The sequence below is a fragment of the Denticeps clupeoides genome, chromosome 7 (assembly GCF_900700375.1).
Source record: "Denticeps clupeoides chromosome 7, fDenClu1.1, whole genome shotgun sequence".
Lineage (NCBI taxonomy): Eukaryota > Metazoa > Chordata > Actinopteri > Clupeiformes > Denticipitidae > Denticeps > Denticeps clupeoides.
In genome coordinates this window covers 21,732,765-21,752,093 of record NC_041713.1, presented here as the reverse complement: position 1 = coordinate 21,752,093, position 19,329 = coordinate 21,732,765, and the positions used below count along the sequence as shown (strand labels likewise).

Sequence of the window (19,329 nt, the reverse complement as noted above, 5' to 3'; positions counted from 1 at the left end):
CGTCGTCCCCGACAGCGCGGCACTGTTGAATTCCCTCACGTCATGCCGGCGTGGGGACAAGCTGTCGCGTCCTGCAGGGAGACCTACGTTCACCGCGAACATTTTGGAGTACAAGACTCGTGAGTACCAGGGGGTAACACACTCGCCGGTGAACCAGAAGACCCAGGTTCAAATCCCACTTACTACCATCGTGTCCCCGAGCAAGACACTTAACCCTGGGTGTCTCCAGGGGGGACTGTCCCTGTAACTACTGATTGTAAGTCGCTCTGGATAAGGGTGTCTGATAAATGCTGTAAATGTAGGTCCGTGTTGTTGAATTGTGTTACAGTAAGTTCCGCGAGCCGCGCCATGTCTCTGGACGCGCCGCCAGCTCCGAGGGCGTCACTGTCGTCGCTGCTGGGTGAGTGGTGGCACTTGGGGGCACTTGTCACAGGCGGCGAGGCCGCGTCGATCCACACTGAACGTGTCGCCGCGCGTTGTGACCCGCAGCGGGCCGGGCTGGGAAGAGACCCCGAGAGCAGGCCGCCCCACCGGGGCTCCAGCAGGCTGCCGTCCAGCTGCTCAACAGGAACCAGAACCTGGCCGCTCTGCTGCTGGAAGTGGGAGTGAGTCGCCTGCAGACGTCACGCTACGTCACGTTACATCTGTGTAATGAGTTTAGAATCGCGTGTTCGTTCTCGCCACAGTCCAGCCCCAAGATCCCCAGACTGGATGCCGGTGTGGCATCAGAGGCTGATGAGACCCCAGATCTGCACGGCGGGGTGTCGCTCCTGGGTGAGTTTCTTTTTTTTGGGACTCCTTCTCCCTCACACGCTGTGCCTTTTCGGTGACTGCCTGGGCCATCATCTTCATGTTTGTAAGGATCCTTGTGTTCTTCTTTTTTCTGCAGTGGATGAGTTGAGCAGGCGGTCTGAGGAGATGGGGGTCCCAGTGGGGGTTTTCTCTGTAAAGGTGGTGTGTGAGAGGCTACTGGAGCTGACTGGTCCACAGAAAGAAGACGAACAGTGTGCGCTCTTCAGCCAGAGCCAGAGGGTCTGTATGTGTAGGTTCTGGCCAGATGTTCATGCAGTATTATTCCAGTGTGTTGAGTGTTGCACCGTAATGTAAGAGTGCAATGTGATCATAAAAATTCATAACAGTCTAAAAACTGCATAATTTTCTTGCATAATTAAACATTATATTAAGCCAAATTCCTGATGACTATCAATAAGTATCTGCATTTTTTCAGGATGATTAAGGATGATTTATACCAGAGAATCGAGTATTATTCCATCATAATATATGACTGAGCTAATTGAATATCTGAGTTTTTTTTTGTTTTTTTTTATTTAAATATAGTTATGCTTTCTTATATGTATATTAAATATGATTACACATGCTAAATATTATAAAGCATGGTGACGTTTGCATGCTCTCCCTGTGTTCGTGCGAGTCTCCTCTGGGTTCTCTCGCTAGCCAAAGGCATGTACACTAGGTGAACTGACTGTAGGTGTGTGTCCCAGTGTCCCGGGTGTTCGTAATTTGTACACATTATGAATTCATTTCTTTTTCCTCCCTTTTGATCTGGTCCTTGCATGGCTTTTATATATTATTTTAGGGACGGTCTGAAAACACGTCCTACCTCTGAAGTCCATATGATGTCAGTCAACAGTTTTTCCTTAAATCCTGAATGTTGTTCAGGAACATTATAAAGCTCCAGAGGAAACTCTGGGTCCTTCAGCTTCACTCATAGGTTCCTTGTTCCCCCTAGGCGCAGCTGGGGTTTTTGCTTCAGTCCATAAAGGAGCTCCAGTCTCTTGGTGTTTTCTGTCCTCAGCTCTTCTGGGAACAGTACTGGCGAGCAGCTGAGGTTTGTGTGTGTTTAGGTGCAGTAAAATACATTCAGTTGTGTGTCAATATGCTTTTTTCTATTAGTGATGGCATGATTTATGCGTCTGTTCATGTTTGTTCCTGCCTCTTGTCTTCACAGCCCAAACTAGAGGTTTTCCATTTCCTCCTCTCTCACAACATCCTGTCTCTGGAGCTCCTGCTTGAAAGGTACTTTGCTCCAATTCATCAAAATTGACTTTCTGCCCTGTGTGGCTGCTGTCATCGATCATCCCGAATGACTTCCCAATAATTATAAACAAGACCGCACTACGCTGTGCTGGTGCGTGAACAGATAAAAAATTTCCTGTCCCAGGGCGGATGGGTTGAGCATCTGGATGGAGAGACAGATGCAGTCTATGTGTGGCCTGAGCTCGATCCAGGAGGAGGATGAGATTCAGATGAGGCAGCAGATCCTGGCAAGTGAGTCCCATGGCGCTGTTAACGTTGTTGTATCAGTATTGTAACACAGTCATGGTGCTGAGTTCATCATTAGACTCTAAGTAGCAGGAGGATCGATCCGTATCAGTAACAGGAACTGGGCCTGCATCAGCCTGAATGAATAGCATGTGTTTACTACATTTTGATGTGAAATAAAAATCCAGAGTTGAGAGATCAGGCTGGGTGATATGTTGATAAAATATAATATTGTAATTATGAACATAGTCTAATAGTCTAAAAACCAATTTTCTTGCATAATGAAACATTATATTACGCCAAATTCCTGATTATCAATAACTATCTGAATTTTCAGGTAAACTCTCAGTTCTAATTGGTTTAAGATGAATTATGCCTTCTTTACATACAGAAATATGAATGCGTATTGCAAACATTTTATCTGAAACTGTCCACTTCATGGTGTCATTGGTGTCATTGTTAAATCATTCATCAACTAGGCAGCAGTTCAGAGTACAGAGTTCATTACCTTGAGAAAATAATAAAGACTTCCATGTCTAAACATGCTCATCAATATATTATCAATATGTTGAACAGTAATCAATATATATCATTTATGAAATCCCTGCTGCAGTCGACTTTTTTTTTTTTTATACAAAAACCATCAAGGTATGAGAGTGCTGTTGGTGCACGTGATTGTAATAATTGTGAGGTTTGAAAAGAAGGACCTCTGTCATATTTTACTGTACTCTCCAAATGAATTTTATGATATATAGAGAAAATATTGGAATATCATGTTTAGTTTAAATTGTGATTTGTGTTGCGTATTGATACTGACATTAGTCACGATCATGTGTTGCAGACGTGGCATCTGCTCTGGTGCGAGTTGGCTTTGAGGAAGACTGTGGTTTCCGAAAGACATCTCCACTGTGTTCCTCCATGCTGGATTCCATGCTCTCCTGTATGTGTATTTCAAGATTTAAATTCAGGCTGAATTATGTCTGTCTCCCTCTTCCCTTTGGGCCTCGTAATACTACCAATGGCCAGCATGACTGACAAAGCCACTACCTGCTGATCAGTTCAGCCAGTCCAGTCACAACAAAGCTCCACAGATGCCTTATAAAGGGGGTGTAATATCCTAGCGGGTAACACAGAGTCGCAGGTTCAAACCCCACTTTGTGTCCCTGAGCAAGAAGACACTTAAACCTGAGTGTGTCCGGGGGGACTGTCCTGTCACTACTAACTGTAAGGCACTCTGGATAAGTAAATGCTTTAATGCAGATGTAAATAAATGGTTAACCTTTAATTAGACAAAAGTTATCAGTATTGTACAGGATCCAATTTCCTTGTAATAAGAGCCACACCGATGGCCTGGTCTCACACCAGACAATAACACCACATGGAATATTTCTTATCTTTACTCTCTGACCGAGCGTACCCATTATGTTTCTGTTATTCAGGGCTGCTGGATATTTCGAGTGACGGGCAGGCTTCGCCACGCCAGGAGTCCGCGGCGGAGGCCTGGTAATGGGTGGAGAGCGCGTATTGACGCGTGTTTGTGGGAATGAAGCCTGACGACGCGCCGCTCGCTCTCTCTCCACAGGCTGCAGATGTTTGACGCCTCAGCGTTCGACCGGTCAGTCTCGAGTGACGCAATACGCCGCTTTTTCTCTCATTCGCTCACGCAGGCGCTCACACACTGTCCACGGCTGAAAGGTGGGCACGGTGGAAGGAGAACGAGTGTGTAAACCGAGTTGTTCATCAGCGGTGTGTTGATGTGCACATCTGTCCGTCCACAGTGTCTGATGCCATCGCCATGCAGAGTGAATGGAGCTTCGTTAAAACGTGCAGGCTCCTGACACAACTCTTTCGCAAGGTACCACGGGTGGTTTCTGCGTCAGGTTCTTACGAAATGTAACTACTGTATGTAATTCTACTTGTGCTAAACATCCTCTGACGTAAGTGCTTTCAGGGCCTGTACGCGATGAATTGATTGTCAAACGTTTCTGGTGAAATGATGCTTCTCAGCTTGACACCTCGCTGAATTTGAGCCTTATAGATTCCAGGGAATGTGGCTGAGAAATACAAGCCCAGTAGGAATACTGCAGGACTATTCACCTGTTTCATATTCTTTACATGTTGGCCAGCTCACTGGAATGGTGTGTGTGCGTGTGTGTGTGTGTGTGTTTAGCTCTGTGCACTCTTCAGTGTGGAGGAACTGCTCTCCCAGCTGAAGCAGGTGCTGGAGACGCACGAGGTCAACTGGCAGCATGTCCTGTCCTTCCTGTCCACCCTGCTGGTGTACCACCCTCACACCCAGCCCTGTCTCAAAGGTGCTCACACTTCCTATCAGGAGACTCGTGTCCCATAAACCACACACCTTAACACACCTTTGTAGATTATAAATGGGGGGGATTGGGTCATTTGGTTTGTTTGTATGGAGGTGGCGGGGAACGTAAAACTGGCAGTCTTGTCCCTCTAAAAACCCTTCCTCTTCATCCTTTGGCAGAAGGATGTGATCACATGACTAACCGAATAACATCCGCTTGTCTCGCAGACCTGTTATCGCGACTCCTGACTGCAGCCTTCGAGGCCTATGACCTGGAGAGCATGGTTGCAGCCTTCCTTCTGGCTCGCCAGGCGTCCCTCGAGGGTCCTGCGGTCTTCTCCTCTTACAGCGACTGGTTTAAGGTGTGGGCGTGCCGCGCAGATACCCTATTTACCTGACAAGGGTTAGATGAAGCACGTATTATTTTTTTTTAGTAAGCGTTGTGATGTGATATACACTCTGGTAAATTGCATGAGGACATGGTCGTTTGTAATGCTTCTGTACCGGCCCTGCGTATAACCAGCTAGTTTTTAATGTTTTGTTTTTTTTTGTCTCTGTTCAGTTGGCTTTTGGTGGTGCCAGTAGTTACCATGGCAACAGTAAGAAGTCACTTCTATTTCTTCTGAAGTTCTTGTCTGACCTGGTGCCCTTTGACCCCCCTCAGTACTTAAAGGTGAGCTTTTGATTGGTTTTCTTCTTCCTTTAACAAAGAATATTCTTGGGTCTCGTCCGCATTTAACGTCTGGATGGTTTGGGGCAGTGGTGGCCTAGCGGGTACGGATGTGGACTCGCAACCGAAGGGTTGTGCGTTCAAATCCTGAATCACCAAGCTACCACTGAGGTATTCTTGAGCAAGGTACCGTCCCCACAACCAATGATGAACAGTCACTTTCACTTGAAGGTCACTGCACTGTTCTTGATTTAAAGGTTAAAATCTGAAATTCAAAATGCTCTCCTCTCTGACTGCTCTTGCCCTTGTTACCCTTTTCTGCTTGCTCTCTTTCCAGGTTCATGTCCTGCACCCCCCGTACATCCCGGCCAAGCATCGCTCCTTGCTGCAGGAGTATGTGAGCCTGGCTAAAACCAGATTGGCAGACCTGAAGGTAGGAACTAGAAGGAAATTATCCAACCAGTCCTCAGTCCACAGACCTCAGTTCCCTTTTTCACAGACCATTGTCAATTTTTGCACCTTAGTCCCAAAAGCTTCTAAGGAGAAAAACAAAAACATGCTCCCAGCGTTATAAATTTAAGATGCATACAAAGCTAATTAATTTACCTACAGGATGCATTATGGAAGGTTATAGTTGCTGGTTTTGTGCATGTAAAGGTGTCTGTTGAGGAAATGGGTCTCTATGAGGATACATCTGGAGCTGCTGAATCTCTTCAGGTGAGTGCTCCACCTGCTGGTCAGATTTCTCAGCATAGGCAAATCAATTCACTTAAGATTAAACTCCAAATGAATGGGTTTGGTGTATGCCATGTGACTCATTCTTCTTTTATTTACATGTTTGCATGAAATACTGTGATGTGCACACATCAGCCTCAGAATCAAGCACAGCAGGATGTGGAGAAGGCCATTTCCTTGTTCGTAATTACTGGGAAGATTTCTGCCACAGTAATGGAGGCCAGGTGACCACCCAGTCTTACATGAATTTAAATACACCCATCTCTGTGCATGCCGACATGCCAGGCAACACCTCCACGGTTTCTTCTTTGCAGCATTTTTAGGAGGCCGTACTTCCTGTCCAGGTTTCTGCATGCCCTCCTCATCCCACGAGTGGTCAGTAAGCTAACAAATTATTTTAAATATGTTCCAAGACCATAATACATTGATGAACTATAGAAGAAATGTTTAGAATACAAAAAAAACTAAACAGAAAAAACACAGCACTTATTCAGCTTTCTCTGTTGTCAATGTGAGCAAAGAATAAAAAATATAGCAATTAAACTAAACAACCAGACCAGCCAATCAACTAATCTACTAATGAACAAAGGGGAGATTATTCGTTTTACTAACGTACTGGTGAAAATGTTCCCAAATTCTCCAAAATGTATTGGAGGTGCCCTTCAGAGACAGTTTAATGTCTCTTAACCACTGAACGTGAGAGGAAGGAGTTGAAGACTTCCAACGAAGTGATATCAGCCTCTTGGCTGAAGAGCATCTTGTTTTAATGTGGAAAGAGAAGGTATTAGGTCATTAGGTTAAATTGTTTTGTTGGATGTTGGTGCTCAGAAGATGTGAATATTGAGCCCATCTGCGCAAAATAGTGTCAAACAGATGGACACCAGCTGCTACGCTTGTCTGTAGTATATCTGTCTCATGTCTTCAATCAGCTGCCTGCACAGCCAGATGCCAGAATGAACTTCATTGAAGCACTCCTCAAGTATGTTTTCACACACACACACACACACACACACACACACACACACACACACACACACACACACACACAATCAGAGAAGCAACACTACCATGTTATTTATTAACACTGTAGGTCATACGGGGCAGTGGTGGCCTAGTGGATAAGGAGGTCAGAAGGTTGCTGGTTCAAAACCCGAATCACCAAGGTTTGGCTGATCAAGGCTGCCTACCAAGGCTGATGGTTAAGTGAAATTACAATGATTGACATTGTGAAAACACATGACAGGCACCTGGGGAGGTGTGTGTGGGGACGGTGCTTTGCTCAGTGCCACCTCAGTGGCACCTTGGCAGCTCAGGATTCAAACCGGCAACCTTCTAATTATGGGGGTGCTTCCTTGACCGCTAGGCCACCACCGCCCCGGTTAAATGCAGAGGACATATTTCGTTGTGTCACCATGTGCTGTACTTGCTTCACTTTCACTAATGACCCATGCTGAATCTTTAGCATTTTCTGCCATGACACTGTCCATATACACACAGTGGCCAGTTTACTCAAATGTCAGTGTGGATGAATAAATCCTAAATTGTATTCCACATCTTCAGTAAATTCACAAACGGTTGTCCTATAACTTTTTTAAAGCACAGAGGATGCAGCTGTTGAAGTTACATTCCATATCATCTCAGGTTTGGCTGAAAAATCCAGGAGGTTCACACACTTCCCAAAGTCCCAAGTTTTTAGCTCCCGACTTCTAATACTTTTTGCCATAAAATAGTTTTGCTGCAAACATGTTAGTTTTCTTGGGAGCAACTTTGAGATTGCTGTATCCAGAAAGGTATTTAAGATGGGTCCTTCAAATTTTCTACGGTCAAGATTTTGCTCATATACTTTTGCTTGAATTTGCTCAAAAATTCTACTCTACACATGGTGGCAGCCTGTTTGAAGGACTGTGGAAAGTGCAGACAGAGGCTTGATGTTGGACATACACCTTCCCAAACATGTTGAGTACTTTGTATTCTAAAACGGCCCCACTGTGATGAACAATCTGGAAGATAAAATGGAAATAATAAATACAGTGCAATTTTTCACGTTAAAGCAAAACCATAAAATTGACTTTTTGAAAGATTATGTGTCAACATTTAACATTTGGAGCTTGTTACAAGCATTTAGAAGAAAAATACCGTATATGCTGTGGTTAGTAATTATCCATGATAAAAAGCCATTGACAGTCTAGTAAAATTAATTATTGTACTAGTGGCAGATTTAAACCTTAGAAAATTTGAAGGACGTCCTCAGAAATCAGGTCCAATGTTAGTTGTATAAATATTTTTATGTCAAAACTATTTTGAGTTGGGAGACAAAATTCCACAGCTTTCCTGCTGGAAAGTGTGTGAACCTCCTGGAATGTTTTCAGCCAAACCTGAGATGGTCCCGTTGTAGCATTTGGACACTTGATCCAGAATGACCCTCCCACATTGAAAGTAGGACCAAGTCTCTCTCAATTTCACTGCTAAGTTAGAATACTGGTGGTCCCTTAAAGGAGGGCCAGAGCCAAACTATGATATCAAGAGGAAATAGTGTAATGGACAACAGCAGGTCTATCTTGTTGAATTTTAACCTGTTGACATTAATGATTTAGTCAAGGGCTAAACACACAAAGTCTTTCGTGTTAATTTTATGTTGTCATTATGTCACATTGTCAATAGAAAATAGTTTAATGATCTGTCAGTGTTTTATAAAGAACCAAAAAAGCCATCTGAAATGACAGTCATTCAAACACCCAAAATATATACATTCGGAATCTTTCTCATTGTGTTCTTGTGGTCAGCCGTCTTAATTCCCCCTGAGGATGACATTCAGGGTGACATTTTGACTGCAAATGTATCTCTTCTTGTTGCTGAGCACGTGCCTTTTTTCTTTTTGTTTTTCCTCTCTGTCTAGATCTGATAAGATCCCAGCAGTGTTATACTCATCCTACACAGAAGGTTGTAGTCGAGAGAAGCAGAAACAGCTGGATGGTATAAGCCACTTATGGATTATCTGTTTTCTTGTTGAATAGTTAAACATGAAGAAATATGAACAAATACAGTTTTACTTCACACAGCCTGTGACTTGAGCTGCATGTAATGCCTATTAAAGTGTTGGGACACACCTTAATGGACAAAGGGGATTTGTTGGAGTTGAAAAGATTATTTGGCCAAAGGTGAAGGCGGTCACTCTATGCCTGACTAGTGTTATTATGTGTCATGAGTGGTTCTATTATATCACAAGTGCTCTTGTTTTGCACTCCTGGCTTGATCTGTAGATAATTATGTACGTATGTGTCTCATTAATGATGCAGGTCATTAAGGTTAAGGTTTGAGAACCCTACTTTGACTGTGCAAGCACTAATCCAGGCGCTAGCTTATCATCTAAAACCGGAACATGTAACATACCAGGGTTATTTTTTTGTGGTGTGTTTGTTCAAAGGGGCCGATTTTACTTTGGTCTATACCCAGAAGCTGGCAGAGATGTTTGTGCTGATATTTAATTATAGATTTTTAATTTATTGGTTCGGTCTTAGTCTATCTTTTCTATATATATATATATGTATATGTGTGTGTAATTATATATGTATGTATGTGTATTTATATATATGTGTGTGTTTGTGTGTGTGTATGTACATATAATTTATAAAGCAGACCCGGCTCATGTTCCAGTTATTAATCACCATAGAAGAATATGAATTCATAGTGTAATTATTTGATATTTCAAATACGAATGATCTGAATGACAATCTTCCCTGTAATAAGTCATTTTCTTTACTTCTGGCGACATCTGTAGGTCAACTTTTGTAACATGGAATTTGCATGCAGTGGAAGAGTTTTGAAATATGAAGTGCTCAGCGCAACAGGACCAAAATTCCCAATCTGCACCTTGTACCGACTTCATTTAAATGTCCACTCTCCCCTGGTGAGCTCATTTACATGAACCTCCCTCTTGTGACTGTAGGTGTTTCGTCTTCTGTGGAAGGTAATGGGGGTCTTCTCCAGCTGCTGAACACTCAGCTGCAGGATCTCAGGAAGCTGTTGTTCTCAGGTTCAGGTGATGGTGGTAAGTCCTCAGCACATCCATCTAGAACACACTTATCCAACACACTGTATCATTCTGCCATTCTGCTTCTTGCAGATGTGTCCGAACTGTTGGCTCGAGTGACCGATACACTGAGTCACCTGTGTCCTGAGCGGCCAGAGGAGGCCGTGGGACAGACGGTCATTCAGCTTCATGTGGATAGAGAGCAGACTAATGAGGTCCACAGCAGCGTAAGAACCTGTAAAAATTTTTTTTGTGTTTGTGCTTCTAAAAGCAGCTACTAATCCTTAGTTTGCAATTGGAATATACAACCAGTGGAAATTATAGGCAATTAGCAAGACATCCCCAATAAAGGCGTGGTCCTGCAGGTGGTGACCACAGACCATTTCTCAGTTCCTATACTTTCTGACTGATGTTTTGGTCACTTTTGAATGCTGGCGGTGATTTCACTCTAGTGGTAGCAGGAGACGGAGTCTACAACCCACACAAGTGGCTCAGGTAGTGCAGCTCATCCAGGATGCACACCAATGTGAGCTGTGGCAAGAAGGGTGTGTCAGCGTAGTGTCCAGAGCATGGAGGCGCTACCAGTAGACAGCCCAGTACATCAGGAGATGTGGAGGAGGCTGAAGGAGGGCAAGAACCCAGCAGCAGGGCCGATACCGCCACCTTTGTGCAAGGGAATTGGTAGTAGCCTAGTGGGTAACAAACTCGCCTATGAACCAGAAGACCCAGGTTCAAACCCCACTTACTACCATTGTGTCCCTGAGCAAGACACGCTCCAGGGGGACTGTCCCTGAAACTACTAATTGTAAGTCGTTCTGGGTAAGGGCATCTGATAAATGCTGTAAATGTAAATGTAAATGCAAGGAGGACTGTTAGAGCCCTTCAAAACGGTCACGAACAGACTCCATGAGGGTGATATGAGGGCCCGACGTCCATAGGTGGGGCTTGTGCTTACAGCCCAACATCATGCAACACGTTTGGCCTTTGCCAGAGAACACCAAAATAGGCAAATTCGGCACTGTGCTCTTCACAGATGAAAGCAGATTCACACTGAGCACATGTGACAGACATGACATGGGAGTCTGGAGACGCTGTGGAGAACATTCTTCTGCCTGCAACATCCTCCAGCATGACCAGTTTGGCAGTGGGTCAGTAATGGTGTGGGGGGGCATTTCTTTGGGAAGCTGCCCAACCCTCCATGTTCTTGCCAGAGGTAGCCTGACAGCCTTGTGAGACCATATGCTGGTGCAGTTGGCCCTGGGCTCCTCTTAATGCAAGACAAAGCTAGACCTCATGTGGCTGGAGTGTCAGCAGTTCTTGCCAGACGAAGGCATTGAAGCTATGGACTGGCCCACCCGTTCCCCAGTCCGGAATCCAATCGAGCTCATATGAGACATCATGTCTCGCTCCATCCAAATTCTATTTATGTTCCAGCCTTTTTACAGCCGTGGATGCCATAGAACTGTGCACCACCCACCCTGCGCGGAGAGATGTCAGATGATTAAAGTATTTTGTATACAAGCTCGATGGATTTAATATCAGTCAACTGATTGACTTGGACAGGGTGTTCATTTTTACTAGCGGCAAAATGTAACCCATTGATTTAACAAATAATTTAAGATTGAGATTTGAGCTAGACAAAACAAGTCTCAAGTGGTTCGATGACATTTAGACTGAAAGACTAGTCTCTACCATTGTGTGCAGGTCTCAAATGCCCTCCTGCGGGGTTTTTGTCAGTGTCTACTGGACTCATCTACCGTAAATCCACCAACCAGGTGAGGACACGTGCTGTGGTTAAACAGTGATGTATGTGATTTTCAGCCTGTGAATTGTGTGAGTCCGTGCCATGTGCCCAATCAATGTGAGAGAGATCAGGAAATTGATTGATAATATTCCATATTTAGGTATATTTCATAACTTCTGAATCCATATAGATATTACAAACCATTTGTAAACCAACTAATGTAAGAAATGACAAACAGATCATTTTGAAGTTTATTTTTTAAACATATAATATCCATTTATATGGTGTAAATATTTAATTTGAATATTTTAATGATTTCAAAAGTAAACTGGGACCCTACTGGGAACCCTAATCTAGATCTTTTTAAATGTAAATGCTTTTCTGAATTTACATTTTGGGTCCTACTCTTTCATTTTCTTTTTATATGTGACCCCATTGTGACCTCAGACAGGGTGAGTGGGCGATTCAATTTGCTAAGCTCCTACTGGGACACCGGAAACTTTTTACAACCCTCCTACACAGACTGTGGGACCTGCTTCGTAACCAGGTCACTGTCGCCCCCCTTTCATTCCTCCATTATGTCTTTGCTAGGGAATGTAATTTTATGTTAGCCTTTATTCATTTACATCCAGTTATTCATTTCTTTTGCTCCTTTTACTTAGCTATATTCAACTAAACAGCCTATAATCATATTTAACCATTACTTCCATATATGATTGTCACATTAATCGTTAATGGGCGGTCTGAACTGGGTCAGAGATTTCAGGAGCGTATCACTGCAGACAGGTGACGCTGAAGGTGTCTTGAAGATACAACTGAACATGTTGCCAGACAAGTTGGTGGCGCCGTGTTTATGTGTCTCCAACCCCATGCCTTGTCCTTCAGGGGGAGCACTTGAGCTCAGCTCATATATTGGGCTTGGCCGTGCTGATTGTACAGCTTCACATGGCTGGGACCTTGAGTCCCTTGGTGCAGTTGGTCTCTCCGCTGCCCTCCAGGCCTGTGGGGGTCTCTGAGGCTCTGGGTGCAGCGCTGCCCTGCTCATCGAATGCTAACCTGACCTTCAGCCTGGGGTGAGATTTTCACCCTCTCTCATGCTCCCATTGTGTATTTATTAGATATTTAGGCCACTGCACTTTGGCCACTGATTCCTGGTTTCTGACTCCACATGATCATGTATCCACAGGTTCTGTGTGGCTGCTGTTAATTATGGCCTGTGTGTGAGTGGTTCACAACGCCAAGACTGCGAGCGCTACGTTCCAAACGGTCTTTTTAAAAAGGTTCATAACACACCTCTTTCACCCAGTCTTTCCACAAGAGATGCTAGAAAAATATAGATTTTGTATATATTTGTATTATATTTTGCGTTATATATTTGTGAGTTTTTAAGATATCTCTCTGGCTCAGGGACCGCGCCTAACTTTGTTGTACTTGTTGCAATGACAGTAAAGAGATTCTGATTCTGATATACAGCTCTGAAAAACATTAAGAGACCACAGCAAATTGTTAGTTTTCACTTCTTTCTCAATTCATTTGAATTGTTTGTGTAAAATATAGCACGTTCTTTATATTATTTAATAAGCTGGATCAAATCACAACCAGAACTCCGGTTGTCAGCTAAACTAAGCTGAAATGAATTGAAATTAGTCAATAAGTGTAAGAAGTCCTGCAACTAGCTGAGCAAAGTTTATACACACTATTAAATGATTTAAGAATAACACTTGAACTTGGAAAAGGTTCAAACAGATGAGTGGTTCCTCTGCTTGTCTGTCTCTAGCTGCTGTACCTGGTGCCAAGGCTGGTGCCGGAGGCCCGGAACGCATGTCATGGAGACCTGGGTGGACTGGACCCAAGTGCTTCTGGTTCTGATGAGGTGCAGCGACTGTGGAGGAGGGTGACTGATGCCAGCATGACCCTGAACAGCTCAGCGCTGGAGCTGTGGAGGTCTGGCCCTTTCCGCCTTCTACACAGGCAACCGCTCTATCAGGTATTTTTCACCGGATTTCCAGTTCTGCCTCAAAGGCAGTTGGACAACAAATCATTAAATCTAATGTTTCTTGATGCTTTATGATTAATGGTGGCAAACTTCGACAGACACTGAGCAAGTTCTTGATACCCGTTTTACCTGCCAAAATTCAACCATATTTAAACCGGATTGGACATAAATAAAGTGTAACTGTGGTGTGTATAATTTGTGCAAAGATTTTTAGAAACGTGTGTGTGTGTTCAGCTCACTTTCTCAGAATGGCTGGCCAATGAGCTCAGAGTACAGCGAAGCCAAGATGCCCTGTGTGATCTGGAGAGGTATACACAGACCTGTGCGCACACACACACACACCTGTATTTTCATGTCTTTCATGTTGTCCTCGTTCACTAGTTCCAGGTTCGCTCCCTCCACAGTAGTGTCAGGGCAATCTGTTGTGTGTCAGCCGGTTGCCAGACTATCACATCACAGGAATTGGCACATGCTCGGCGTTCGACATTGCTGTTATGCTCCATGTGTGTCCCAGGCAGGAGTACCAGCAGTGGGCGTGTCAGCAGCACTACCTGCCAACGCCGCTGGACGAAGGGGGCTGTGGAGGGGACCTGAGACTTGCCTGTACTCTCATTGTCAACGCTGTCATGGACCTGACCACAGGGTCAGTAAAAATGCACGCACGTTTTCTTTCTCACACACACACACATCTGATTATTGAACCTGTGAATAGGGACACAGCAGTAGTAAGAGGAGTTTTCTTTCTTGTGCTTATTTCTTTGAGCCCTTCCTCCATTTTCCTTCATGCTGCATTAGGGTACTGGCAGCCTTGGTGTCATACACTCGTGCGTTACAATATGTTTCATGGCTTTAGACCCCAGACCGCTGTACAGTCACCACCCAGGACAGACACCTGCCTCCCGGATATTCTGGCCAGGCTGCAGGTAGTATTCGGCTGGGGGTTTTTTGTGAGTTGGGATCTGTGTTTAGAATTTTGCTAGCATGTGTAAGTGGGTCTGTCGCTACAGGAACTGGTCTATGAGCTGCAGGAAACGCGTCACTTTCAGGGCGAGGGCCATTCAGCAGGGCAGTTCCTGTTTGATCTGGTGGTAGAGCGATGCACAGTCACATCTGACCCTGAGGACATGAGCAGTGAGCTGAGACTGCAGGAAACGCTACATGACTGGAACAGGTGTGTGTATGTTGCATTAATAGAAAAACTTTTGTTCATGGTTGAGTTATAATGTTAATATTTAAAATAATTGTGAGTGTTTGTCTAAGTAAACTTGTGTGTTATGGGTACAGGGTGATGCTGTCTTTGTCTCCGGGTCTGCTGGTTACAGTTAGAAGTGAAGGTGGAAGGAAAGTTGTGGACTGTCGTTCCCTTTTTAAGCACATCAGCCAGTATCAGGTTTGTGTGTGTGTGTGTGTTTTCATGGAGAATTTTGAGTGCAGCAAGCTTCTTTAATAAGGATTTCAACAGTCGTGGTCCCATGGGTGCAGCACACATCGCTCGACCCCGCCTGGCCCTTAAAATAATATTAATAAACATATGGATATTCCCCCAATTTTTCAATCAATTGATTTGTCCATTGGGTTTCCTAACGTTTTTTTTTAAGGCGTTTGTGACCGATTTTGCCACCCAGGCCGTTGCTGCTCATGCATTCAAATGTGAATCAAGGGTGATGGTTAAATACATAGGACACATTTCTTTGTGTCACCATGTGCTGTGATGCAGTGTCTCACAATGACAATCACTTCACTTTCACTTTCATGTTACTCAGAGGCGGGTGTGCTGCCCAGTCGGCCTGCTGCCCTATCAGCTCACAGCTCACTTCCTCAAGGTGCGTTGGTCTGTGTCCCTGTTTCTGAAGTGTTCATCGCTGCACATGTTACGCTGCTCATGTTACGCTGCGTCCGATCTGCCAGGCGATCGTCAGTGTCAGCGTGAGCTGCGAGCGCCCGACTGCAGCACTCAACAGAGCCTTGGCTGACCTCAGACGGCACTGCCCGCTGCTGTTGGTCTCTGCTGGGGTAAAATGGACTTGCTTTGCTCTCATGTTCATGAGCACTAAGAGTTTTGAGTGTGATCCGGAATGTGTGAGGAGAAGGGCCTGTATGAGCCTTATTATTAATGCTGAATAAATGTGTTCCTATGCACATTTAATGATAATTGTTAATAGTATATTTTCACTGTTTCACTGCAGCTTATTTAAAAAAATAATCAATAATCAAATACCTTTCATGTACATGTTCAGGTATTGACATTCAAAATGTCATACTAAAAACCATCAAATGTGTGTGTGTGTGTGTGTGTGTGCTGTACAGCGCTGGTGGCTGCGTCTATCTCCTGTGATCTTGTCTCAGTGGAATCGCCTGACGGGTGGACAATTGTTGCCTGAAGAGCTGCAGCTGATTGTTGACTCTTCTTCATGGACCTGCAGGTAAAGTTCCTACCAAAATGTTTCAAAATTGGGTTATAGATATATAACTGTGTATGTTTAAATTTAAAGTTCAGTGTTTAAGAGGTCTTGTATCAGAAATGAAATATTGTATTGATATACATCTGTTTTCATGAGTGTGAACACCATACACACAAAGATGTGACTCCAGTGTATTGCATTGTAAACGTGTTGTAGGACTGTGGGAGGGGAGGGGAAGGTGGCTGTAGCTCCGCCAGCTCATCCATTGCTGCTGGCCGCGTGTTTACACCAGTTCTGGGGGGCATCAGGCTGCCGCCTCCGGCTCAGGACCAGCTTGGAGCAACTGAGGCATCTACACAAGGATCCCAGAGCAGTAAGGAGAAAACACAGGGGATGTTTTGGTGAAAACATCTGAGCCCACTAGCCATGTAGTATTATGTAACTTTGCTGTAAGGTATTTGAAATAGGGATGCACCGATCCACCTCTATTCATTAATATTTATGGCATTTATCAGACACCCTTAACTAGAGCGCCTTACAAACAAGACTTGGTGAAAGTGATTTAGTCGTGACACGCGCCACACCGCAGCACAGCACCCAGTGTAATGTGGTCTCTGCATTTAACTCGTCCCCTGAGGGTGCAGCCATGAAAGGCGCCCAGGGTGTGACACAAATTTGACACAAATACTGGTTTTCACAAAGTTTGCTTTTTCAGTGTTTTTAGATCTTTTTTGTCAGTTGTTTCTGAGGCGGTTTGAAGTATAATTACAAGCATTTTATACGTTTCAAAGGCTTTTATTGACAATTACATCAAGTTTATACAAAGAGTCAATATTTGTTTGTTTTTTCAAGAGCTCTGCAAAACTTTGTGGAAATTAGTATTTGTCATTCTCAAAACTTTCGGCCACGACTGTATACATGTATCGGATTGGTACAAGTATGATTAAGAACATGCCATGTATTGTATCAAATAATAAAAGTCTGTAGACAGTAAAAGACAGTATTGCCACTTCCTTCAGGATTTACTATAGCTGCGGTGGAATGTGTAGTAATCGATACCAAATGTGAGCTGTCAGTCTGGTACATTAGCTGCAGTCTTTACATTTATGTCCTGCTGTGTCCAGGCACTTTAACGTGTTTGTCTGTCTTTTCTAGCTACTGGTGTTTCTGCTGTACTTCAGTGTGATGGACCTCCTGTCCGGATATCTTAATCCTCAGGTACAGGATGGCCGCAGTGTGTGTGAACAGTGAGGTGTGACATCTGCTTGTAGACATTGCTGTTGTGTCCCTAAAAGAGCAGCAGAGCAAGCTGTCCCCACCACAAATCCAAGCGATTTCTTCAGGCTTGGCGAGTGTGCATGTTAAGTGCTTGTGTGTTGGTTAGGGGGCGGAGTCTGTGAGCAGAGCTATGCAGTGGAGCGCTGTTCTGCTTTCAATGCAGTTGGAGTCTCCTGATTGGCTACAGCTCTTCTGCACTCCCGGTACAGGTATGATGTACATATAGTACAGGCCAAAAGTTTGGACACACCTTCTCATTCAATGTGGGTTTTTTTTTTTTTTTTTTTTCAGGACCATTTACGTTGGTAGATTCTCACTGAAGGCATCAAAACTATGAATGAACACATGTGGAGTTATGTACTTAACAAAAAAGGTGAAATAACTGAAAACATGTTTTATATTCTAGTTTCTTTGCTCAGATTATTGCTTTGCACAAGAGGTCGTCACTTGAAATGCTTTTCCAACAGTCTTGAAGGAGTTCCCAGAGGTGTTTAGTGCTTGTTGGCCCCTTTGCCTTCACTCTGCGGTCCAGCTCACCCCAAACCATCTGGATTGGGTTCAGGTCCGGTGACTGTGGAGGCCAGGTCTCCACTTTTTGTTAAGTGCATAACTCCACATGTGTTCATTCATAGTTCTGATGCCTTCAGTGAGAATCTACAAACGTAAATGGTCCTGAAATAAAGAAAACACATTGAATGAGAAGGTGTGTCCAGACTTTTGGCCTCTACTGTATACAGCGTCACTTTACACATCATGTAGTTTCTGCATGATGTAAACATGTTGCGTTGGGACAGGGAATACTCACACATTCATAATTTCTGTGAGTGTCTCAATTTTTTTTTCCTTTTTAGAACAAGGCCAGTATCAGAGTGTATCCATGGTAACCACAGACGAGAGCCGTCGGTTGATGTGTCTGGCCTTTTACTGGTAAAGCTCCGTGTGGCTCTGTTGTACTGTAGATCTGTGTAAATCTGATAAATGTTAATGTTTTCAGCCTCGTCCCATCGCTGGATGAGACGGATCTCAGTAAAGCCCTGAGCACCCCAGGGTTCCTCTACACAGCAGTTGGGTCCTACTGTGAACTGCTCAGACTATTCCTGAATGGAGAAACCCCGTACCCCAGAACAGGGTCCTGCCCCCAGCAGGTGACCACTGCATGGCCTGAATTCTGGGCCTTTGCACATGATTATATACGGGGATTAAAATGCGGAGGGACTTTAAACCCTCAAACCTCCCACTTCACACAGGTGAACATTTCTCAGATCCTGGACAGAGCTCAGCAGGTTGTACTGAGGAGTGTCTCCCTCAGGACTGACCATTGTCTCACACAGAGACAAAGGAGCCAGGTACACACACACTCACACACTCTCCCTCACTGGTAATAAATAAACCACACACAGTACAGTACAGGACAGAAATACAGTGGGAGGACTGTATATCATCATCATGGAGGCATCATTACATTAACACAGTGGGTTGAGAAATTGAGGAAAACCTCCTCTTTCCTACAGTTGGTGGCACTGTGTGGAGAGCTGGACCCTCAGGTGGCTGCTGCCCTGTCCCAGCTGAGCCCCCTTGACCTGGATTCCGACTTCAGCCATGCACTGGACTGTGTATGAGGACTGGAGCCATACTATGAACATCCGATCACAGATTCAAACTGATGCTGCTTTTTTTTTCCCCACCCAGTTTATGCTAGATTAATACGAAGAAAATACGAAATCCAGAAATACGAGTTGAAGAATTCTGCAGTCCATAACGTCACTACTACAGAGTACAACTCTGCAGCGCACGCTTCATTGCACCTCCTCTCACGGTCACTTACTGAAGATAAATATTAATAAAATATAAATGTTAATGTAAGTTGGTTTGGTCTTGAGTGC

General features: G+C 44.2%; 1 protein-coding gene across 2 annotated transcripts; it reads left to right on the top strand.

Moving 5' to 3' along the window:
• Window positions 1-14: 14 nt before the first annotated feature.
• fanca (FA complementation group A) lies at window positions 15-19,309 on the top strand. 2 transcript variants are annotated; one of them, XM_028987476.1, is made up of 44 exons: window positions 15-119; window positions 329-400; window positions 490-605; window positions 687-774; window positions 890-1,032; window positions 1,751-1,849; window positions 1,970-2,037; window positions 2,183-2,289; window positions 3,125-3,223; window positions 3,723-3,786; window positions 3,866-3,978; window positions 4,062-4,138; window positions 4,454-4,595; window positions 4,820-4,953; window positions 5,154-5,264; window positions 5,599-5,694; window positions 5,919-5,978; window positions 6,132-6,220; window positions 6,311-6,371; window positions 6,926-6,975; window positions 8,893-8,969; window positions 9,943-9,963; window positions 10,030-10,044; window positions 10,120-10,253; window positions 11,731-11,801; window positions 12,218-12,317; window positions 12,656-12,843; window positions 12,957-13,050; window positions 13,548-13,757; window positions 14,001-14,074; window positions 14,281-14,409; window positions 14,620-14,689; window positions 14,774-14,937; window positions 15,051-15,156; window positions 15,530-15,589; window positions 15,675-15,779; window positions 16,074-16,189; window positions 16,385-16,541; window positions 17,324-17,386; window positions 17,553-17,655; window positions 18,298-18,373; window positions 18,441-18,591; window positions 18,694-18,792; window positions 18,958-19,309. In XM_028987476.1, exons 2-44 carry the CDS (start codon window positions 349-351, stop codon window positions 19,063-19,065), a joined length of 4,260 nt encoding a protein of 1,419 aa, XP_028843309.1. In that variant the 5' UTR covers window positions 15-119; window positions 329-348; the 3' UTR covers window positions 19,066-19,309. The 2 variants fall into 2 exon arrangements, with proteins under 2 accessions (XP_028843309.1, XP_028843308.1); XM_028987475.1 differs by having other exon boundaries at window positions 9,943-10,044.
• The last annotated feature ends 20 nt before the right edge of the window (window positions 19,310-19,329 follow it).